Source organism: Macrosteles quadrilineatus, unplaced genomic scaffold, assembly GCF_028750875.1.
Source record: "Macrosteles quadrilineatus isolate MER2022 unplaced genomic scaffold, UCM_ALF_1.0 Scaffold_2__2_contigs__length_208266976, whole genome shotgun sequence".
Classification (NCBI taxonomy): Eukaryota; Metazoa; Arthropoda; class Insecta; order Hemiptera; family Cicadellidae; genus Macrosteles; species Macrosteles quadrilineatus.
The window spans coordinates 113,961,408-113,983,784 of NW_026542595.1; the positions used below are offsets into that span (position 1 = coordinate 113,961,408).

Sequence of the window (22,377 nt, forward strand, 5' to 3'; positions counted from 1 at the left end):
CTGAAGTATGAAACTGAATAAATGTCAATTGGATCGGATTTAACTTAGACGGGACAACTCTTAACAATTCTTAGAATTGAAGGAAATGTCATAAGTTGAATATCAAGTTTGTCTTCGTGGCAAGATCAAATTAAAGCTAGTTTGTAGTTTCACTAGAGAAATAGTTGTTATTTACGTCTGTGTCGACCTTTCTTCGTTTTGTTGGCATCATGCTTCATTTTTGTCTAAAGGAGATTAATAAAAAATTACTATTCAATACTGGCTGACCAACAGTTTTTGTGAATGACTTTTTAGTTTTAAGCCAGGGTTAAGTTAGGTTCGCTCTTGGAACAAACAGTTCAAGCAGAACATTTTTATTATATGGATATAATAGAATGCATTTTCCAACCCTAGTCTATAAATGTATAACCATACTGGTTTTCAAACCTATTCACTATACAATACAGGGTGAATAAAAAGTCAAGACCCCCCCCCTCTAATATTTTTCCAAGTAAATATACAGAGATATCCTTTTGGTGGTCGAGCAATCTTAGAAGTTTCATTTTATCATTTTGAAATTTTTGAGTGTCCCCCCAAAAGGGGGGATTTGGGTGGCAACTCAAATATTTTAAATGTAAACCCCCTTCAAGTGACACCTCATTTTGAAGTGTTTGCAAAAACTTAAAGAATGGTGAAAACTATAGGTCGCTATCTCTTCTCTATCCAAAATGGTAGCCCGTCAAATGTTGTGGAAAATCAACGGTAAAATTGTTAATATTGGCTGCCATTTAAGATAGAGAAGAGATATCGGGCTCTGGTTTTCACCATTCTTTAAGTTTTTGTAAACACTTCAAAATGAGGTGTCACTTGAAGGGGGTTAACTTTTAAAATTTTTTAGTGTCCCCTAAAAGGGGGGATTCGGGGGACAACTAAAAATGTTTCAATAGAAACCCCTATCAAGTGACACCTCATTTTGAAGTGTTTAAACAAACTTAAAGAATGGTGAAAACCAGAGCTCACTATCTCTTCTCTATCCAAAATGACAGCCAATATTAACAATTTTACCATTGATTTTCCACAACATTTGACGGGCTACCATTTTGGATAGAGAAGGGATAGCGACCTCTAGTTTTCACCATTCTTTAAGTTTTTGTAAACACTTCAAAATGAGGTGTCACTTGAAGGGGGTTTACATTTAAAATATTTGAGTTGCCCCCAAATCCCCCTTTTTGGGGGGACACTCAAAAATTTCAAAATGATAAAATGAAACTTCCTGCTAAGATTGCTCGACCACCAAAAGGATATCTCTGTTAATTTACTTGGAAAAATATTAGAGGGGGGGTCTTGACTTTTTATTCACCCTGTATATTAAATCGGACTAGTGTAGGTTAAGTTAGGTTTTGCTATGGCCAGACCTGACAGAAAACGCACTATTTGTCAGAAACCAGAAGTATGATTAATTCTTTCTTGTTTTAGCCCATTCAGGAAGAATTTGATAAAACTATTTTAGTGTATGTTAGTTTTGGCTGTCTACTTCTAACCTCTTATGCCGTCAGGTAACCACCGTCGCTATAGTCTATACGATGGAACCTGTCCCCTAACCACGACTATGTTGTGGACAGGTTCCATCGTACAGATTATAATGTCAGATCCACGTAAAGGAGAAGTAAAATGACTCGGTCTTAACAATGAATTCCCAAGGTAATGTGAAGATGTCCCTCGAAGCAGTCGGTTTCAACTTCTACGTCAACATTTGTGGAGTTTACAAATTTGACACTGAACCTATGACCGTATCGAGCTATTTACGACATGACACCTGACTCACGACTCTTTGACTAGTCGTTCTTGTTTCAACCATTGGTCTTACTTATGACTTCCTCCGCAGGTTTCTCGACTGCTGGCACCATTTCCTCGGCGTGGACTCCGACCAGCTCCGGGCCACCGGGCGCTGACCCTGACTCCAAGTCGCAGCTGGACGTCGGCGACTGTGACGACGACAAGGATCTGGCGGCAGCGGACGCCGAAGGAGTCTGGAGTCCGGACATCGAGCAGAGCTTCCAAGAGGCGTTGGCCATCTACCCGCCATGCGGCCGTCGCAAGATCATACTGTCGGACGAGGGGAAGATGTACGGTGAGTAAAGGGATTTCATAAGATTTACAGTGGGATGTAGTCAGGGGTGGTTGCTTTTGAAAAAGTTTCCCTCCCAGTCCATTGAATTAAAAAGTCAATAACTTATCTCCTGTAGCTCCTGGACTCATATAGGGTGTCCAGAAGCGTTGCGTCTCCCGAGCGCCGAAGGCAAATGAGTATCCCCAGCGCCGAGGCCATACATTACCAAAGGGTCTGCTCAGTGATGCAGAAGTGACGAGGGTTAATACCTTCTATTTTAAAATCGTATCAATGAGCTTAATCTGTGAAGCAGTAAAGGTTAGGTTAAGTAACCCTCAGCCGCCACGAATCTTTGCGGAAGGTATAGTTTAGGTTAGGTTAGGTTAATCATTCAAGATTAAGTGCGAACATCTCAATAGTAAGAAGTCGGTAAGCTGAATTAAAAATATTAATTAAATGTTAATTTAGAATTCGAAACGTATCACGTCTGCAATGGAATGTATGTAAAATTAACGTCATTCCAGCGCTGATTGTGACAAAGCAACAAAAAACATTTGGGGCACACGCCTTTACCGTAGTTCGCTGCTTTTGTGAATTCCAATTCGGCTGTCAAAACTGTCAGATTATGCCAGATAGCCTGCTCGGCGCTGGGGAGACGCGGCGCTCGGGAGATTCGGCGCTCGGGAGACGGAATCGTCCTGAAGAGCCCGTCATCCATCCCTATCTTGTGCCAGGTCCCTCAGATGACCCTAAGCTCACAGCCTCCTCCACTGTTCTTCTCCAGGTGCCGCAAGGTCTTCCTCTCATTCGTGTTCCTTTCAGGTTTCATTCTAACGCCTTCTTCTCAATCAGTGTCGGGCTTTCAAAGGTCAATGTGTAAAAAAAAAGTAATTGAAAACCGTACGTTGTCGACTGCTCCAATTTTATTTTCATTTCCATTCTAAATAGTTAGGTTCTAAATAGTATCGGATGGTTTAAGCTAATGCAATTCTTTAGAATTTCCCTATTTTTTACGTCAATATCTACATTTTTTTGAACAGCTCCGAGCTGTTTCCATAGTTTTACATTGGATCTAGTGTTGTACCTCGTAACCTTGGTCTACGCTTAGGGCGTGTCCGAGTTTACCCGCAAATGTCACAGGCTTGTATTCGTTTCAATACTGTAATGTCAATTCAATTTGATGAAAATATTTATATCTTATTATTGTTGTAATCTTAATACTCGCAATACTCTTTTACACTGACGAAGGACATTCAAACTTGCCGGGAGCGTCGATTATTTTTACAACGTTTTATACTTCGACCAGAGATGTCGTCGCATAGGTCAGCTAGAATAGTAGTTAATGATGTAATGGAGACGTTTGTATTACATTTAAGTTATATTGCTTGATTGTGACATAAGCTGGATGGAAACATTTTACTACCTTTGTAAATAGGATGTCTACTTCGGGATATAAAGGAGGGAAGGGGGGGGGGGTGCCGTGTACAAATCTTGATTTTTTCCATCAATCGTAAATTTACATTTGAACTGGTCAAAAATAGTCGCATTTGTAACGTTATTGTTTCTATTAATGGGTATGTGATTTCAGACTATAGGTTAATCAGCTAAAAACAACAAAAAAGCGGGTGGGCATTAATTGCGCCAACTACTCTAGGAAGCCACCCGGATGGCGGCCCTCAATGACTGTATAGTAGAGTCGGTTAGGTTAGCTTAGGTTATGTTAGCTTAGGTTAGGTTAGGATAGGATGGATAAGGTTAGGATTACACGTAAACAAGAACATTCCTTCTGCCGGAAACTCACCCCAACCTAGTTTTGTGCTTGGCGCAATTAAGGAACTCTTGGCGCAATTAATGCACTACCCGAAAAACAACATTAACACGTATTAAATTTAATACAAATTCTTGTAGCAAGTGTAAGGTGAGCACGTGGAAAATTATCTCCGAATAAACTTCCCCGAAATTTCTTACAGACGATTCCTTATCTCGATGACGGGGTCAAGATTTAATGCAAATGGCGAACGACGGTGTACGTAGGAATGTTGCAATCTGTCGTCCACAGGGGGGGGGGTTGGTCACGTGGTAGGGGGGTCGAGGGGGGGTCACAATAATTGTCCCCTGTGATGAATTTGTGTTGCGTCCAAGACACTTCCGAAAAGCTATTTCGCTCTGGCGATTTACATGAAAATGAACAATGTGGACTTTTCCCTGCACAAGAATCCGAGCATGTAGGGGTGAGTTTATTTTTTGTGAAACTGTGGGAGTTTTTGTTTGTATATTTTTTTATTACTGAGTACGCACAAGTTATGGTTAGTGTAAAATAATGTTTAGGGGTGGAATCAACAATCTGATTTAAATCTGGGTGAAGTTAAATTAGTTTCAGGTTCAGATTAAATTTTTATTTATATCTTGAATGAAGACAGTTCATTGATAAATGGGCTGAACTGCGCTAGAGAATTGTTTATTTTAAACTATGGGTATTACTAGAAAATGAGGGTTGCATAATATTCCTTTTAGCGAATTTCCCTATAGGGAAGTAGCTATTACCGTAGGTCTCATGGTAAGACCTAAGCCCAGGACCGATTTACTTTTTCATTTTGATGTCCCCAGAGGCCAAAAACACCATTCGTTCAAATTTTTATATATCTATATATATATATATATATATATGTGTGTGTGTGTGTGTGTGTCCATCCGCACGATAACTTGAGTAATTTTTGTCCGATTTTGATAAAATTTGGTTTGAAGGTGTAAGGCAGGATAACCATGAATGAGTTCGCGAACCAGCATGATCGGACTATGGGAACGGGGGTTTATGGGGGGTTTTATGGGGTAAAAATAGGTTTTTCCCATTTTTGACCCTAAAAACACAAAATTTCACAATTTCTTTTTAAACCATTTTGTAGAGCTTAAAAAAACAAATAATTTAGTATATTGAAGCGTTATTATGCGCCTAATTGTTACGGAGAAAATTCAAAAAAATTGTAATTTTAAAATTCCCATGTTATTCTTATGGAGAATAAGTCAACTGTTGTAGTTTGCTTGTTTATGAACATATTTTGATCAAATTTGGAAAATACATTAATTTCTTACTAAACCACAGTACCTTTTAATATTTTACATTAAAAAAAAAAACTTTTACCCTCCCTGTTGCAGCAAACCTAAGTACTCATTAAACTAATTCTGTTTAAATAGGGAATAAATGTGATATTTTTAAGGAGACATTTTAGTTTAAATCTAATCAGGCAGATGGAAATTCGCTAAGTCTGCAGGTTTGCTGCGGCGGGGGTATTTTACGTACAAATTTAACATTTATGGCTTTCAATTATTTATAGTCTGAAGTTTTTGTTTTATGTTTCGAGTCAAACTGTACACATATTTGTAAATATATGTACTGTAAATTATAAATGTTATAAAATAATAAAGGGTATGCAGAGTAGACATGTTTTTACAAAATTGGTATATATTACTAAGAGGTAATTTTTAATTATTTTATATCTAACGTATTTTTTATTGGTCTCCCACTTTTTTGTGATCGCATATCAAAACAGAATTAATTTCTTGCATCGTGTATAGTTTAAATAAAATATGTAGACTGACATTTATGAGTGTAGTACAAATTATTTCGATTATATAGTAGTGTTAGTAGCTTTTCCATCATGTTAGATAAAACGTGTTACATCTTAAAAATAAATTTACATTCGAAGACAATTTCAAAAATTCTTTTTTAGTGTATGAAAAAATATTGCAAGTATTGCAGTTCCTCAAAATACTAATTTTAAGACGTAACATTTTGTGTACGAATAGAAATATATACAGTGTAAACTAAAACTAAAAATGTTTACGTGTACGGGTTAACCTATTTCCCTTATGAACTTATTTCCCGAGTTACAATTAGTGGGAGTAGAAACACCGGTGGAATTCCAAGCCGGCCACAAAAGCAGAACGGATTCGCCAAGAAATTCCCGGGTCAGGAGATAAGTTATTTAGCAGTTGGTCAGCTACCGTGGTTGTGTAATTGGAATAAAAGTGTGGGAGGAATCTCCGCAGGTAAATATTGTGTTGTAAGGTTGGTATAGTTAGGATAAAATTGCCCAAAAATAACGTGGTTAGACAGAAAGGAGGAGGGAAATTAAAGCAACAGTTGTGATCCATTCGTTGAGGTTAAGTTATTCCTTAGTTATTCGACACATAAACGAATAATTGATTTAATGAAGAGGCAACTTCCTTAGGTTATGCCGCATTGACGTTTTCACTCTTTTGCGACGTTATTCAATCTTGAATGTATGCCTCTTTGACGTAACATATTCTTGAGGTTATGTCACCTTGACGTTTTGACGTTTTGACGTTTTTGTGACGTTTTCCATCTTGAATGAATGACTCTTTGACGTGGCATATTCCTGAGTTTTATGACACATTGACGTGGCATATTCCTGAGTTTTATGACACATTGACGTGGCATATTCCTGAGTTTATGACACATTGACGTGCCTTATATTCCTGAGTTTATGACACATTGATGTTTTGACGCTTTTGTAACGTTATTCCATCTTGAATGTATGACTCTTTGACGTGACACATTCTTGAGTTTGTGACATATAGACGTTTTGACACTATTGTGACGTTATTTCATCTTTAATGTATGACTTTTTGACGTGACATCTTCTTGAGGTTGTCACCTTGACGGTTTTGATGCATTTGTGACGTTGTTCCATTTTGAATGTATGACTTTGACGCGACATCTTGTTGATGTTATGTCATATTGACGTTTTAACTCTTTTGTGACGTTATTCCATTTCTCTTTGACGCTATAAATGATGACTCATTGACGTTTTTATCCTTCAATTTATATGACTTTTCGCCGTTTTGACGTTTCACTTTATGACTCTTTGACGTTATGATCCATCGATGCCATTACTATTTGACGTGTTTCCTCTATGCATCACAATTTCTTGACGATGGCTTCCGCATTTTGACTCGCTGCCACAGTAGCTTCTTTTCACTATTTTCTCGAGGTTGTATCTCGCCCACTTCCACAACACCTTGGAGTCATATAATTCTAAAATATTTATCACAACTACCTTAGCGACACCTAAATTCAACTCCTTCGTCACCCCAACCCCTCTGATGTCAGTGACGTTTTCATTTCAATAAGGAGCGTTTGACTGAGAGCCGACACATCATATGACAATAGCGGATTCCTCTCTCCCCCCTCCCCTATAAGGGGTTGCGTGTACACACTGTTAATTAATTATACATGCGCGTGTGTGTGTGTGTGTGTGCGTGTGTGCTTCGCCCACAGCGGGTCTACTCCGTTCTTTGTTATTCGGCGAATTTTACGGTTCGTTGTTCGTGTCTGTTTTTTCTTTCGTTTTTGTCGAGGGGATAACCGACTGGAAATGTGCAAAAGTCCATTTTAAACATGTGATGAGTAGTCAGTTAATTTAACAAAGGTTTTGACATCGTTGTTGGATTGATTAGTAACTATTTTGTGATATTTTTGTTTTTGGTTATGTATCGCGTCATTGAAAAGTAGTTATTGAGTCCACAGTCCAGTAATACGGGGTTTACTTATTCGCTACTATAAAGGAGCGTGCTATAAAAATGTATCTCTCCGCTATTGAATTTAATTCATTTAATTCCGTTTGTGTTTAAATATACTGGATTGTAAATCTGTGTTAATATTAAGTCAGATGGGTTACTTATCAGTAAACATTGATTTTGAAATGTCCAAGTAATTTAGTTATCTTCCCTGACTAACGCACAATTCGATTACGAACGTTCGATCATGTTTCAGTTATAATTTAATTTTTAGAGAACTTTGAAAAATATTACAATTTGGAGTACTAAAACAATATGGAGATATGGGATGGAATTAGAACGATAAAATGAGGGATGTAGTACGATTATTAATCTAGTAGTGAAAATTGGACAAATTAAAATTAAGGTTGGATTGGAATGAAATAAATAAACAATGTGGGGAATGAAATTGGAATTAAAATAGAGATTTTTGGTATACAACAGGCACTGGTTATTTAAATGTGTGGGAAATTTTCAAGTAGAGGGCCACAACCAAGATGTATGGAGTAAAAGTGTATGGAGTACCAAGATGTATGGAGTAAAAGTGTATGGAGTACCAAGATGTATGGAGTACACTTTTACTCCATACATCTTGGACCGCAACCATTAAAATCGTGCCTATGCATGTTGGGTTACCGGTTATGGCAGGTTAGGTTAGATTTGATTAGGAGGTGAGGTTAGGTTAGGTTAGGTTTGCTTAAAAGGTTAGGCAAGTTTACTTCATTTGCAATAGACATAATTCAATACTGTAGTGTCGGACTTGTTGAAAAGGCCAAACGCAAAATTTGTTAGGAATTAAAACTATTCTTTGAAATCAAATTGGATAAATACTGGGAACTGTGACATAAAATTTGAAAATATAGCAAATTTCGGGCTAGAGTGAAAACAAACCAGGAATAGTGTAGGATTTGCAAGATGACGAAGAATATCTAGACCAGAACGTTCATTGCGTGATGGTCGAGATCGTTCTAATTCTATTCATATTAAATCGTCTCGCTCGGGATGGCGTTGTTTTTGCACACTTTGCATCAAATATCCATAAAAACCGCAACAACGGGAAAAACGCAACATAATTTGGAAAGTGTGAAAAATGTTATGCTGAGTGTAGGAAATTTATTTAATTTTTTATATAAACGCCATACACGTTATAATGATTTTTTTACATGTATGTTTTTTCTTAAATTACATTTTTTTTTACCGTCATCAAAGAAGATATGGTTCTATACTTTTCTGTAACGACTAAAAGCTGCCTTTAAGTCATTAATGTTGTTTGTTGTTTCAATTTTCTGAATTCTGTAATTGTTTTCTTCCAATTGAAGTAATTAGTTCATTTATTGGATCAAGAGGGACCATTACAAGTTTTTGCATACATTTTGGAAAAGATTTAAATTGGAAAGAAATATTCTAAAGGAAATTTACATTGTGACATTGAAGACTTCAATATCAATCCTAAGAAATAAATTATACTCTAACTGATCAAGATTAAAATCGTTGTGTACTTTATTATTTTTTTAGCCTCAATTATTCCTATTGTTTGTTATCCTTTGCGTTCAGCAGCTAGCTTGATGGAGCAAGAAGTATGTAATTTATTTACATAATAAATTATTAATTAAAAAATACAGATTCTAACCAACTATCCGTTTACAATCGGTTTCATTCGTAGTTTATCAATATGTTTTCATCGGAACCTGTTTTGAGTGGTAATTTAAGTTCTAACCCATTCTCTTTATTCTCTGATTCTATCTCGACCATAATTTAATAACTTCAGAGCTCAAACGGTGATTACTGATTACGGAAATCTTTGAGACGACAAATCGCAAAGGATGAAGCGGGGCGAACAGTTGAGCGGGAAGATAAAGAAAGTTGGGCGAAAACAATGATGGCCGTTATATATTCCGGCGGAAAAATGCTGCAAAGTTAATTTCTAAGTGCGAGGGACTGAGGAGGCGGGGTGGGGAGAGGACAAAGGGAGGAATGCGCCTTTGTGGAGCGGTGATTATCAAAGGATTGAAACGGCGAAGACGCAGACATAAACCTAGAGAAGCATTGGTGGGGGGGGGGGGTTGGTTACTGGTTACTAAGGTCAACAAGCGTTAGTGGTTAGGGGGTGTTTATGTTACTAGTTACTATAAATGAGACGTACGAGGTAGTATAACCAAGCATATACAACATATATGGTGGTTGTGTATGTGGTTTACTCTGGTGGCTAAAAAGGGAAATACATGGATCTGTCTGTGGAGGGGAATTGATTGATTAGATAAGCAGGAGAATGAAAAAGTGGGTAGGTATAGGTGGATTTATTTTATGTGAGATAAAAAGGATTGATACAATAAGGTGGCGAGTACAGTGGACAAATAAAAGGGAGTGGGATGTGTTATGTATGTGGAGATAGAGGTGGATTGTTGAGATAAGAATATGAATGAAAAATATGTAATTAATTAAGTAGGTGGATCCATTTTATGTGTGGAGATAAGGTTGATTGATTAGATAAGGGGGAAAGTATAGTGGATAAATGAGAGATGTGGATATATTATATGTCGAGATAAAGAGGTGAACTGATAAGTATACAAATGAAAAATAGGTAATTAATAAAGAAGGTGGATCCATTTTATGTGTGGAGATAAGGATGATTGATAAGATAAGGGGGAGAGTGTAAAATGGATAAATAATAAGATATGTGGATGTATTATTAACGTGTAGATAAGGAGGTGGATTGATAAGATAGACATCCAAATAAATAGGTACTGTAGGTAAATGATAAGAGGGTTAGATCTACTATAGCTGTAAGGGGTGGATCAGGTGAAAATGTATAAATTATCGCAGAGATTGGTCTACTAGTAAGCTGAGACACGAATTTATGTATCGAATCTGTAATTATTCCTGTATTCTGTAACTGTTTTATATCTGTAATTATTACATTACGTACATAATCAATACAAATTAATCAATATAAATTATTTACAAGGGGATATTGACTAGACGACAACAGTAAATATGTTCGTAATGTATCAATAAATAAGAAAACGTTACGTAGAATATTTTAATATCCTTAGAGCAACGCAAATAGTGAAACAAATAAAATTCACATACACGTCATAATATCAACACTTAATTAAATACATTTATTTCAATCAACATAATTTATTATTGTCGAGAAACAACGTTCAACTCAATCATGTACACGTAAACACTGTTCTTTATACCCTTCTCACAGTTCCCCCTCTAATGATGCGCCGAGTAAGCAACCCTTTAGCTGAACGTCTATATAGGAGGGGAGGGGTGGCGGGGGGTTTCTCACATCTTTCTTTTCATTTTCTTGAGCGTTTCCCGCTCGGAGTCACTAATTGCACATTCTTGGCATAGTTTCTGGCCCCGGCCGCTCCCGGACTTATTTTCGCGCCCCCTTCGTCCCCCCACAATAACCCCCTTTCCCGCCCCTCAAACTGTCTCTTTGACAGAAATGATATCGTTATGAGTCTGCGAAGGTTTGTCACAAACGGTAATCGAATAGAGAAGCTCTCTTATATAATTACCCCTCCTTCACCCCCTTTGTTTAGGTTTTGCTTCGACGTTCATCAAAGATGTTTTCCCCGTCGAGTTTATAATCTAATAACGTTTCTACAACTATTTTCGCTCCCTCTGTTATCCAGCATTAATATGTTCTCGCTTTGCCGCCTCAGTGGGTTTTAAAAGCGTTTTGCTCTTGGTTCATTCGTTTGGGGGGTTTTTCTACTGTTTTGTTTGGTTCATAAAGTAATTTTGTTTGGGTATTATAAGTTTTTCAGGTTTTATTTCAAGTCATAATTGTACTCGTAAATGTGTGTTTAATACGTCAAAATGTTGTGTACTTTTATTTCATATAATAACAAACTTTTTGTTGATATATCTTTTAAATGTTTTTTAGAATATTTTAAAACCAACCAAAAAAAGTTTATTGGTATTGATTTAGTTCATTACCTCTACTGTTTTATGATAATTGAGAGTTATATTGATTTAGGGTCTAAAGGAAATATAGTCTTGTATTACATAACATCAACTTGAACTAAGAAGAATTGGTAAAAAGAAATTCTACTCAGAATTGAACTGACAACCTTACGAATTTAAGGCTTGCTTTCACATACCAGCCTCTGCTACAAATTTGTTGAAGTGAGTTGGAATACCACTTTATTTAGGGTATAAAACCGAAATTCTATACTGTGGCTAATTCGATGGGAAAAAATTTGATTGAGCTATCAGCTGTCTTTCCTTAAAGTCCTATATTCCATACTATCCGTGTGCTAAAGTCCTATAATCCATACTGTTCTGTGTGCTAAATTCCTATAATCCTTACTGTCTGTGTGCTAAAGTCCTATAATCCTTACTGACTGCGTGCTAAATTCCTATAATCCTTACTGTCTGTGTGCTAAAGTCCTATAATCCTTACTGACTGTGTGCTAAAGTCCTATAATCCATACTGTTCTGTGTGCTAAATTCCTATAATCCTTACTGTCTGTGTGCTAAAGTCCTATAATCCTTACTGACTGTGTGCTAAAGTCCTATAATCCTTACTGACTGTGTGCTAAATTCCTATATTCCATACTATCCGTGTGCTAAAGTCCTATAATCCTTACTGACTGTGTGCTAAAGTCCTATAATCCATACTGTTCTGTTTGCTAAATTCCTATAATCCATACTGTCCATGTGCTAAAGTCCTATAATCCTTACCCTCTGTATGCTAAAGTCCTATAATCCATACTGTCCGTATGCTTAAGTCCTATTAGGCCTATCTACACTGTCTCTGTGCTAAAGTCTTATAATCCATACTGTTTGTGTCCTGAATCCTATAATCCACACAGTCTTTGTGCTAAAGACCTATAATCAATACTGTTCTTTGTGCTAAATTCATATAATCCCTACTGTCTGTGTGCTAAAGTCATATAATCCCTACTGTCTGTGTGCTAAAGTCCTATAATCCATACCCTCTGTATGCTTAAGTCTTATAATCCTTACTCTTCTGTGAGCTTAAGACCTGTAATCCACACTGTCTGTGTACTTAAGTCATATAATCCATACTGCCCGTGTGCTTAAGTCATATAATCCATACTGCCCGTGTGCTTAAGTCCTATAATCCATACTGTCCGTGTGCCTAAGTCCTATAATCCAGTGCTCTATAGTCTGAGATGGTTGCATCACACCATGATGTACGATAGCGCACCGTTGTTGCAACTTCTCCGCAGTTGTTCTTGATGACCATTGGCCAACCAGGTTCATTTGTCTCTTAAAGGAAACTGTCTTACACTTTCTCCTCTATGTCTTTAATTAGCGGCAGATCCTGTCTAATTTCCTTTTGCAGGAATATCAACGCCTTTTCAAACCAATTATGTTGAAATGTTAATAGTCGCGATTAGTTAGCTGTAAGTGTTGAGGTTGGGTGAATTAAAAAAGAAATTTACTTCTATAATTTTTAGGCAAAATAATTGGCCTTTTTTAATATTTCAGCCCAATTGTTTCTTAAGTCATAGTAATGTTTCAATCAAACAGGTCCACCCACAGAAAGTATTAAATTTAAAGCTACATTGGTATTACAAATCCTTCTCAAAAACTCTTAAAATTTTGTATTAGTTTGTGTTTATTTTTGTGTATATTTTACCTTTTTACAATTTTTCATCATCACACAATTCCATTCACACCCAGCACCATTTAAGGAGATGTAATCCAGCTTTGATATGTGATATGTGATGAGAGCAAGTAAATTGTGCAATCAGAGCAAGCCATTGCTATTCGTGGTCTTCTCTTCTTACCTTTGTCGGATTGTTTACACCGTATCATTGTCGTAAAAGGTCATCGTGACTTTTCATTCAACACCTCCTAGTCCTTCTCCTACTTGTTTCTTGTACAGTACTTTTAGTAAACATTTTGATCATAAATGCTTATATATTATTACTACACAAAGGTTCTAATACTGATTGCACACATTTCCCAGACATTTTGTTCGTAGGTCTACATGTTTTACCACAAACATTGTTTTTAGGACTCAAAAATGCTTTGTAACTCAAATCCCCATCAAAATGTTGTGTATTATGCTAGGGATCATACCGGTCCTTCCTGCACAGAAAACTACTAAACTAGAAAACACCTAATTTTCACACACCATATTTTTTTTACTAGTCGTATAAGTGATGCTCATAGGTGTATAGGCATAAAGATAATTAGAAATTTTATTGTTCTGATTGTTAACATTTTGTTTCAAAGTAAAATCTTTTTCGGAAACTAATCGTAGGAATTTTTGCTTACAGGACGCAACGAGCTGATCGCACGATACATCAAACTACGCACCGGCAAGACGAGGACCCGCAAACAAGTCAGCTCTCACATCCAGGTGTTGGCGAGGCGCAAACTACGCGAGATACAGGCTAAGCTCAAGGTGGTAAGTCTTCTGTTAGGCGACGGCTAGGTAGCAGATACAGACCACAATTAGCCATGAGACGGACAATGATAAGTATGCGACTAAAAATGTCTATTTTTCAAAAATAATTGAACAGGTTGGTTCTCCAACAATGTCATTTTTCTTTGTTTGGAAACCAAGAGCATTTGGTAGCCCAGTTTTTAAGATTGGTTTTATATTTCACCATTGATTATGATACATCCAAAGTCGGTAGCGGTTTAAAATTTGAGAAAAAAGTATATTTACAATCCCATTTTTCCTATGGTTTGGAATCACAACAGTCGGAAAACTTATTTAGCTTACTTGTTTTGTCCAAATTTAATGAAAAATCAGAGAGTTGATCATCATTATGTTTTGTAACAAAAAATTTGTTTAAACTGTGTCTGGTATCTAGCTTAGCCACTATTAAATTAGATATGTAAGCTTGAACATTTTGTTAATAATCAGAGTTTATCAATTGCAAGTAGAACCTTATGTTGGTCTGGATAACACGGTTATTATTAAACATTTTTAACCGTATCAGCCGAAAGATAAATAATTACCGTAAAATTTCATAAAGCTGCCCTAGAAGTTGTACATAATTGAATCGTTTTAATGAAATTTAGCAAGAATTGTTTGTGCATCTAAATTTCATAAATAATTAACCTATTGTTGAAAAATTAAAATAAAAAATTTGTAATACAAAGTGACGTTGGACATTAAGAGTTGCTTTGTAAGCGTTAGTAATCAAAAGAGGGATTTAGAATATGCAAACTACAGACATATTTAAATCAAACCAACCAATTCAACAAAATAATACCTATAACGAATTTAATACATTTAGTTGAACAGTAGGGGTGTAGTGTAAGTAGTTAATATGCTCATAGCAGAGTATGTCAGTCTAAAAAAATTTACGTTTAGAAGACATTAATTAATATATGAATCAGAAAGCCAATTTCACCAAACTAGCAAGAAGGATTTGCAAAACTAAAGATCTATTTCCATCATAGCTACATGTTTAAAATCGTCAAAAGTGGAGTCACTTATGTAATATTTAGAGGAACTATAGTGTTTACATACAATGCAAGTGGTAGAGCTTGTTGGAGACTAAACAGTAATCATTTAGTAAAAGGTAGTAGGTGTGATCTGCATAATTATAGACCTGTATCCATCATACCGACAATTTCAAAAATCATTGAAACTTTTTAAAACAATCTAATATTTGTTTGATAGTGGCGTCGTAGTAGTGCTCGAAAATAATTACTTACTAGGAGTTTGCTGGATCTACACAACTATAGACCTATCTCCATCGTGCTGATTTTTTGAAAATATTCTAAATGTTTGCTCGGACGGTATTGGAGTGGTGTGGTGAAAGTGGTGGTGTGTACGTAGGTGGTCCCGCAAGATCATGCAGCCAAGGAGAAGGCCTTGCAGACCATGTCATCAATGTCTTCGGCGCAGATAGTCAGCGCGACGGCGATTCACAACAAGGCGACGGCCGCGGGGTTGGCGTCACTGGGGCTCGCTTCTCCGGTGTCGTATCCGGGCGCGGTGAGTACCACCACACTCACCACCACCACTAACCTTACCGCTCTGATTAACCCCGCTTAAGCTATTTAACGATAAGGATTTTTTGATAAGTTTTCTTATTTACTAGGGTTTTCGATTATTTTAGTGTGTTTTTTCATTGTTTTGACGTGAAGTTTTACAAAAGAATGTATTTGCCGTTACTAAACGGCTGATCATAAAATGGGAATATAGAAATTAAGTTTTTTTTTTCAAGCTTGGAATGTAGCGAGTGAAAAGGAATACATTTATTAGATTACCTTGATTTTTTCCATCTGTAAGTAAGGTTTTTGAACTAGTTTAAACTAAATCTAATACATAAATTAAGTTTCTAAAACTGGGATGATAAAAGAAAATTTATAAATAAATACACTAACTCACATAAGAAAAAAGTTTGAGTTTTTATTACTCCTAAAAGTTAACATCCTGTTGCCATTTCAGTTAGGTAGTTGTACAATAAAAATTAACGTTAAATCGAGGCTCCAACAGTGTAAACATCGTTTCTAATACACCACTTTCAACCGAAATAAACCGAAAGTGCATCTAATTGTCAATTATAGAATCTCTTTAACTGTTAAAATTGGTACTGTTCATATCTTTGTGTAGATAGGTAAGCAAAATACTTTGTTAGCAGTTTAGAATAGTGATGAAAATGAGTAGATGTGTCAAAAAAAAAAAATACAGGTAGTCCTGATAAAATTAAATTTTGTAAAAAAATGTCAAACTTACAATTACTTCAAACAAATTTTTAACAATAGGCCTAGTAAATTATTTGCTATAAAGCATGTTAACAAGTTTTCCATGACGTATAAATTCAAAACAATTGTTACAGTAAAAACAATCTTTAAAGATTGCAGTCTACAAAATAAGCATTTACAATAAATAAAAAAAAAAATCTCTTATTTTCATCGAAGAAGTTTTACATTTGAGATAAATACTCTATTAGATACAGAAGAAATTCACAAATACAGTATAATCAAAAGAAATATTCTGAGAACGTTCTAAATAAAAGAACAGTTGTTGTTCTGCGTGAAATGTAAAGGAAAATGAAAACATTCCCTCTCTGCACTCTTGGAATTTTTAGTCCTTTTATAATTTTGTCTCAATTCATAATTTCTACCTCGAAATCAAAGAAATAAAGACTTTGTGTTTTGAATTTCTTAAGTTTATTAGTTTTCTCTATCCGCCGATAACTGTAAATAGAGTTAAATTTTAAACAAAGGAAACCGTAGCAGTTTATAAAAGTTCGATTCGTTTAAAGATTCAATATAATTAAATTATTTTAGGTCTAAAAAATATGTACAATTTACCTCAAAGTTCCATGTTAGTGATGGTTACCAAATAAATAATGTTTTCCTACAGTTACCTAACAATGTACATGTTCTCTCACTGATTTGAGAAAGCAAAGTGGCCAATTCGCTCATCAGTGAGACAATGTTAACATTGTCTCACTCTAATTACTTTGTCTCACTCCAGATTTGCAACGTGAAGGCACGAAATAGTGAGCGCATAACATGCAGGCAATGTCGTATGCACGCGAAATACGTTGGCAGCACTGGCTGTAAATCAGCTGGTCAGCTGTTGTACTGTTGTATTTGTCACTTCACATTAAATGTTATATTAAAAGTTCACTTCTGTGTAAAATAGGTTATGTTTCTTCACCAATTTATTTGTTTTATGGTAACTGTAGGAAAAGTATAATGTGCAACTCGAGTTCAAAGTACAATTGCCTCACTCGAGAAACCATTCCTCACTACTCGCCTACGGCTCGTGAGTAAGGATTTCTCTCGAGTGAGTCAATTGCTCACTTTTCTCACTAGTTGCACAAATAACTATTGCTTGGGTAAAAATTTGGCTTGGAAATAATTACTGTAGTTGGTAATTAAAAATTAACATTATTTCTAATATATATGCCAAAAATTCAAATATTAAAATCATGCTTTACTTACATTTATTTTTTACTTGTTTCAGTTCTGGCAACCTGGATTGCAGCCTGGTACATCACAAGAGTAAGTTTCTTTCATCACACATTTTAGCTCAATTCAAAATAAGGATCAGCTGTTTACAACTAACATTTGAACTAGCCTATATAAGGAAAGTTGGTCGGTATCAGTGTATCGTTGAAAGCAAATTATAAAAAATCAAAACACTACGAGGTCGAAGCCCTAAAGGACCTTTTTAATAACCATTCGTCACTCCACTACACCAAGCTTTAAAATGACACCACAGTTGTAAAAATCCGTTAAGAAGGACAGGCCAGCTTTTATAAACGGGCAGACTGGGCATATGCCCAGGGGCGTCGGTGGCTTGGGGGCACCCAGCGGGGCCCCCCAGCACTGCCCGCCAGCACCAGGAAAAAAGGGGGGGTTGCTGCTCTAGGGTTTGCCCAGGGCTCCACTGACCCTTAACGCGGCCCTCAAGAAGGACCACTGTAAAAGGGATGTAACGGAAAACCCTTTTTGCATTAAGTATATAGATTAGTTACTCATCCGTTAGGTTACATCAGTTTAAGAATCGGAGAAACACTTGCTCTATTGACGGAGCTTCAGTCAATGAAGTAATGCATATTTCATGGAGCCTCATGCATTTAACAGCTGTTTGTTTACTTGTTATCCAATTCCGATTCCGCTTCATTTATCACTGCAGAGTTTCTCAATGGCTTTGCTTCCTTCCGCATATTTTTCACCCGGAAACCTTAGTCTTGTTTATGCAACGGTATTCCCTCGCACTTCCTCTTGGAGAAAAATGGTAGAAAGCTTCTTCTTTTGAATTTTAAAAGATGTGTTTGGGTTCCGATTGGAATGCTTGTTAAATTGTTTAGGTTGCTATTGTTCTTAAGTGGGCAGGTTCAAGTTACCTGCCTTAGGTATCTCAGAATACATTAGAGGCAGGTAACCTGCTACGTAACCTGCCTTGCCTACTGGCCCTCGTGCAAAAACGGTTTTAAAGCTTACTCTAATTTACTTGTCGCCACTTCCATTTATAACAAAGCACTGTAGAAGATTTTCTAGACATCCTTAGGCTATGAAACGTAAAAAAACAAAAAATACTGCATAATGTACAACAAAGCTGTAAATTAATTTTATAAATTTGAAAATTACTGTACTGAAATCTCTTTTTGTATAATAAATATCTAATGGAAATCAAATCAAATCTCGTTGTTGTCTTTCCGATCTGTTCTCAATTCATTTTTTATTCCTCTGCATCGACATTTCATCATTAAAATTTAATCTAAACTAAAAAAAACATATTATAAAAGAAATTGGTGAATCAATAATAGTTTTCGAAACAACCTCTAATGTGAAAAAGTTTGAAATCCAAAATTCCAATGTTTTTTTTTTCAAAAATAAATCAAATTCTACCGCGATATTTCGTACACATACACAGTATTTATACATAAAATTAACAGTTTTCACTTTTACGTTTACGTTGAGGATAAGTAAAAGTCTCTCAGATCAGTAGACTAAAGGGGGCGTGGTCACAGCGGTCTCGGTGACTTACGACATCAGATAGCCGAATGATTTATCTTTGCTCCTCTTCTATTTACGCTGCATTAATTTTACTTTTCCATACGTTTTCTGTTCCATTTCTTTTGTTAACACATTTTCCCAACATGTTCAAGTTACTCAAGTCATCTTACTTCTTGGAGTGTTCATTGTTTTATTTACATTGATACACATTATTTCAGGCAATTCATTATTGGGTCGTTACATTACATGATAAATAGTTGGTTTCGAACTTAGAAGGGAGGGGGTTCAAGGGACTGGTCCTGTGCCCTACCACAAGAACAACTCGTTTCCCACAACTGACGTCCAAAACAAATTTTGAAAATATTGGCGATAACGTTGATAAAATTCTGTATTTTATTGAATCTGTTGAACCATATTTTATTATTGTAAGTTTTGAGAGTTATTTTACTCTACGTGGTTTAGTCCCTGAAATAAAAGAAACATCACTTGCCATCGTCAGCTCATATGTTTAAAACATTGAACGAGATTACTGAATGTGATGTTTGTTTACAGTGTGAAGCCCTTCGCCCAAGGTGGGTACCCAGGCAAGCCGTCGACGGCCGTGTCAGGAGCTGTGGTGGGGGGAGGCGACTTACAGGCCCCGCCACCTCCGCCATGGGAAGGCCGCGCCATCGCAACACACAAACTCAGGCTGGTCGAGTTCTCCGCCTTCATGGAGCAATCGCGGGAGCCTGACACGGTAATACTCACTAATTTATATGATAAGCTATGAAACTGAACTAAACTTGAAAATAACAATTATCACAGTGAATTTTGTGTTTTATCTAAAAAACGGAAGAGCCAATTCTGGCCTTGATACTTCCTGACTTTGGATTCAATACTGGTTAGGCCTACAGAATCTTCGCACCCACTTTTTGTGATAACAATAGAAATGTAAAATTAAAAACTTAGCTTGGCTCGAATATTGAGCCAATTGTACTCCTCTAGTATATTAACTTGGTCAGAATCAGGAATCAGAATTTTATTGTACGTGACCAGCTGGCGTCTGTCAACTACTTGTGGGAGCATTTCTGCGGTGTCCCTAAACTGCTCTATTTGTGTTTGGGATCCGCTAAAACACAGAGAAGTAACGGACAAAGGAAACTTTCTTATGGGGCGACCATGCGCTTTCAGCTATAGTATGTTGTGCCAGTAATATACTTGTGAAGAGCCCGTGCGGCGAGCACTGTGCGGAAATTCCTATCACACAGGGCACAGGGTCTTTTAATGTGAGCGTTATAATACGTAAGGGCAAGGGGGGTGGTGTTGGACTTTGCTGTAGACACCAGTACTAGTCACCATTGAAAATTACATTGATAATTATTAATACAATACATTAATACATACAAAGCATTAATAACCATTAATATTACATGATTAATACGTAAGGAAGAGGGGGGTGGTAATGGACTTTGCTCTAGACACCAGTGCTAGTCACCATTTAAGCGTACCACTGAATGTTCCTGTACTTTACTACTCTGTGGCTACATCGCTTCAATTTCAACTGCACTCGACTTACGACCATTGAACGTCACAAAAAATTTGCAAATATAACCCTGAAAAAATTCTAGCTCAACCATGTTATATTTCAATAATATATTTACCACTAGATGTCTATCTTCTGAAAGCCAATGTTTGATGTTAATCTTTGATATAAATATTCACTTGTTGATTTATCATATTGTTTTATTGACTACTGATTGAAACATCTGGTTTTCAGTACCACAAACACCTGTTCGTCCACATAGGCGGTTCAGCCTCGTACACAGATCCGTTGCTAGAGGTAAGTTCTCATAGAATAAAAATCTCAATCTGTGAAATCTTCAATCACTATTTATGGTTCTGTTTCAATCATGTCGTCAAATAAAATTCACTATAGGAACATATATCAGTTTCAGCGTGTTTCAATTTGTTTTAATTCAATACTCTAAGACAGGGACACTCACTTTTTTCTGTTTACTATGTTGTAATTGTGAAAACGTTCGTCTTTGATTAAATTATTAAAATTGCAAATAAAAATTAAACACTTCATAATGAACAATGTAGACAGAGTAGAAATATTTAGTCCCTTAAAAATCCCTCTAAAAGAAGTTGTTTGTTATGGATTTTTCGTGATTCTTAGATTTATATTATGAATTTTAAAAACTGAATCTATCTCTAAAGCCACATTTAAATGAGGCCAGCATACAGGTCTCTTGTGTATTCCGTGTTGCCTGAAGTAGGTAACCTGCCTGCCAACTAGTTTCTTGTAAACAAGGCTTAAGCTGTTGCCACACAATTTAATACTATACTGTATTACCGAGGCAAACAGGGTATAATATGCTGTTAATTGAGACTTTCATTATTAAAATTTTTAGAGTTTATTTGAAAATGACGTGTTGGCAAGACTGATTTAGATAGTTCAAATTATTGCCAATTTTAAACTACTAGTTTACTTCTTTCCCCCGAAGAAGCCCCTTGTATAGGCGAAATTTCAAGTTTGTTATGTTGTGAACTTTTGCAGTTTCAAATATCTGGAACTCTTTTCTTAGGTTAGTTAGTTGTGTATCCTTCTTCCTTAACGTATTGGAGTTCATTTTCTATTTCTTACAGCCCGTAGACGTGAGACAGATCTACGACAAGTTCCCGGAGAAGAAAGGCGGTCTCAAAGAGTTGTATGACAAAGGCCCGCAGAGTGCGTTCTTCCTCGTCAAGTTCTGGGCCGACCTCAACACCAACATACAGGACGAGGCGGGGGCTTTCTACGGAGTCACTAGCCAGTGAGTAGCGCAAGTATGATAGAAATATAGAATTCCCCGAATGACACGTCTATCATCCAAAAACCTAGAAACAATCAGCGTTTTTCTGTTTCCCTGATTAGAATTTTACTAAAATATTCCATTAGCTAGTTACGTTACAATTGTTTTGTATTTAAGTATCATAACTTTTTTCCCCAACAGGAAGTTTGAATTAAACAGGCATTCAGAACAGCGAGAGTCTGATTGTAGTGCTAAAGCTTTTAAGGTTATGTTATTTGCTTACTGGTTGTTAACTAACGTACCGTGTCCACAGCTGTGATTAGTGTAGAAACGAAAACTGTAAAATTAGCTGATTAGCAAGTGGGAATGATCCATCCCAGTCTAGAACGATGAGCTATATCCATGCAGTGGTAGGGAAAGTAATATTCCCTATAATTCTGTAATATTTTGTATAGTTCGGCCGCTTAGAAAACGACCTGCGCGCTAATGCTAAAC

General features: G+C 36.3%; 1 protein-coding gene across 6 annotated transcripts in view; it reads left to right on the forward strand.

The window, feature by feature from the left end:
* The window catches only part of LOC128985513 (transcriptional enhancer factor TEF-1-like), a 116,143-nt gene that overhangs the window by 88,910 nt on the left and 4,856 nt on the right, over positions 1 to 22,377 (forward strand). For 3 of the 6 annotated variants that reach the window (XM_054405081.1, XM_054405075.1, XM_054405076.1), the window contains exons 3-9: positions 1,865 to 2,110; positions 13,942 to 14,072; positions 15,462 to 15,620; positions 17,607 to 17,644; positions 19,658 to 19,844; positions 20,865 to 20,927; positions 21,737 to 21,903. In XM_054405081.1, coding sequence (XP_054261056.1) covers positions 1,865 to 2,110; positions 13,942 to 14,072; positions 15,462 to 15,620; positions 17,607 to 17,644; positions 19,658 to 19,844; positions 20,865 to 20,927; positions 21,737 to 21,903 — 991 coding nt within the window. The remainder of the gene's footprint in view (positions 1 to 1,864; positions 2,111 to 13,941; positions 14,073 to 15,461; positions 15,621 to 17,606; positions 17,645 to 19,657; positions 19,845 to 20,864; positions 20,928 to 21,736; positions 21,904 to 22,377) is intronic. The other 3 variants (XM_054405078.1, XM_054405079.1, XM_054405080.1) reach the window with 3 other exon arrangements.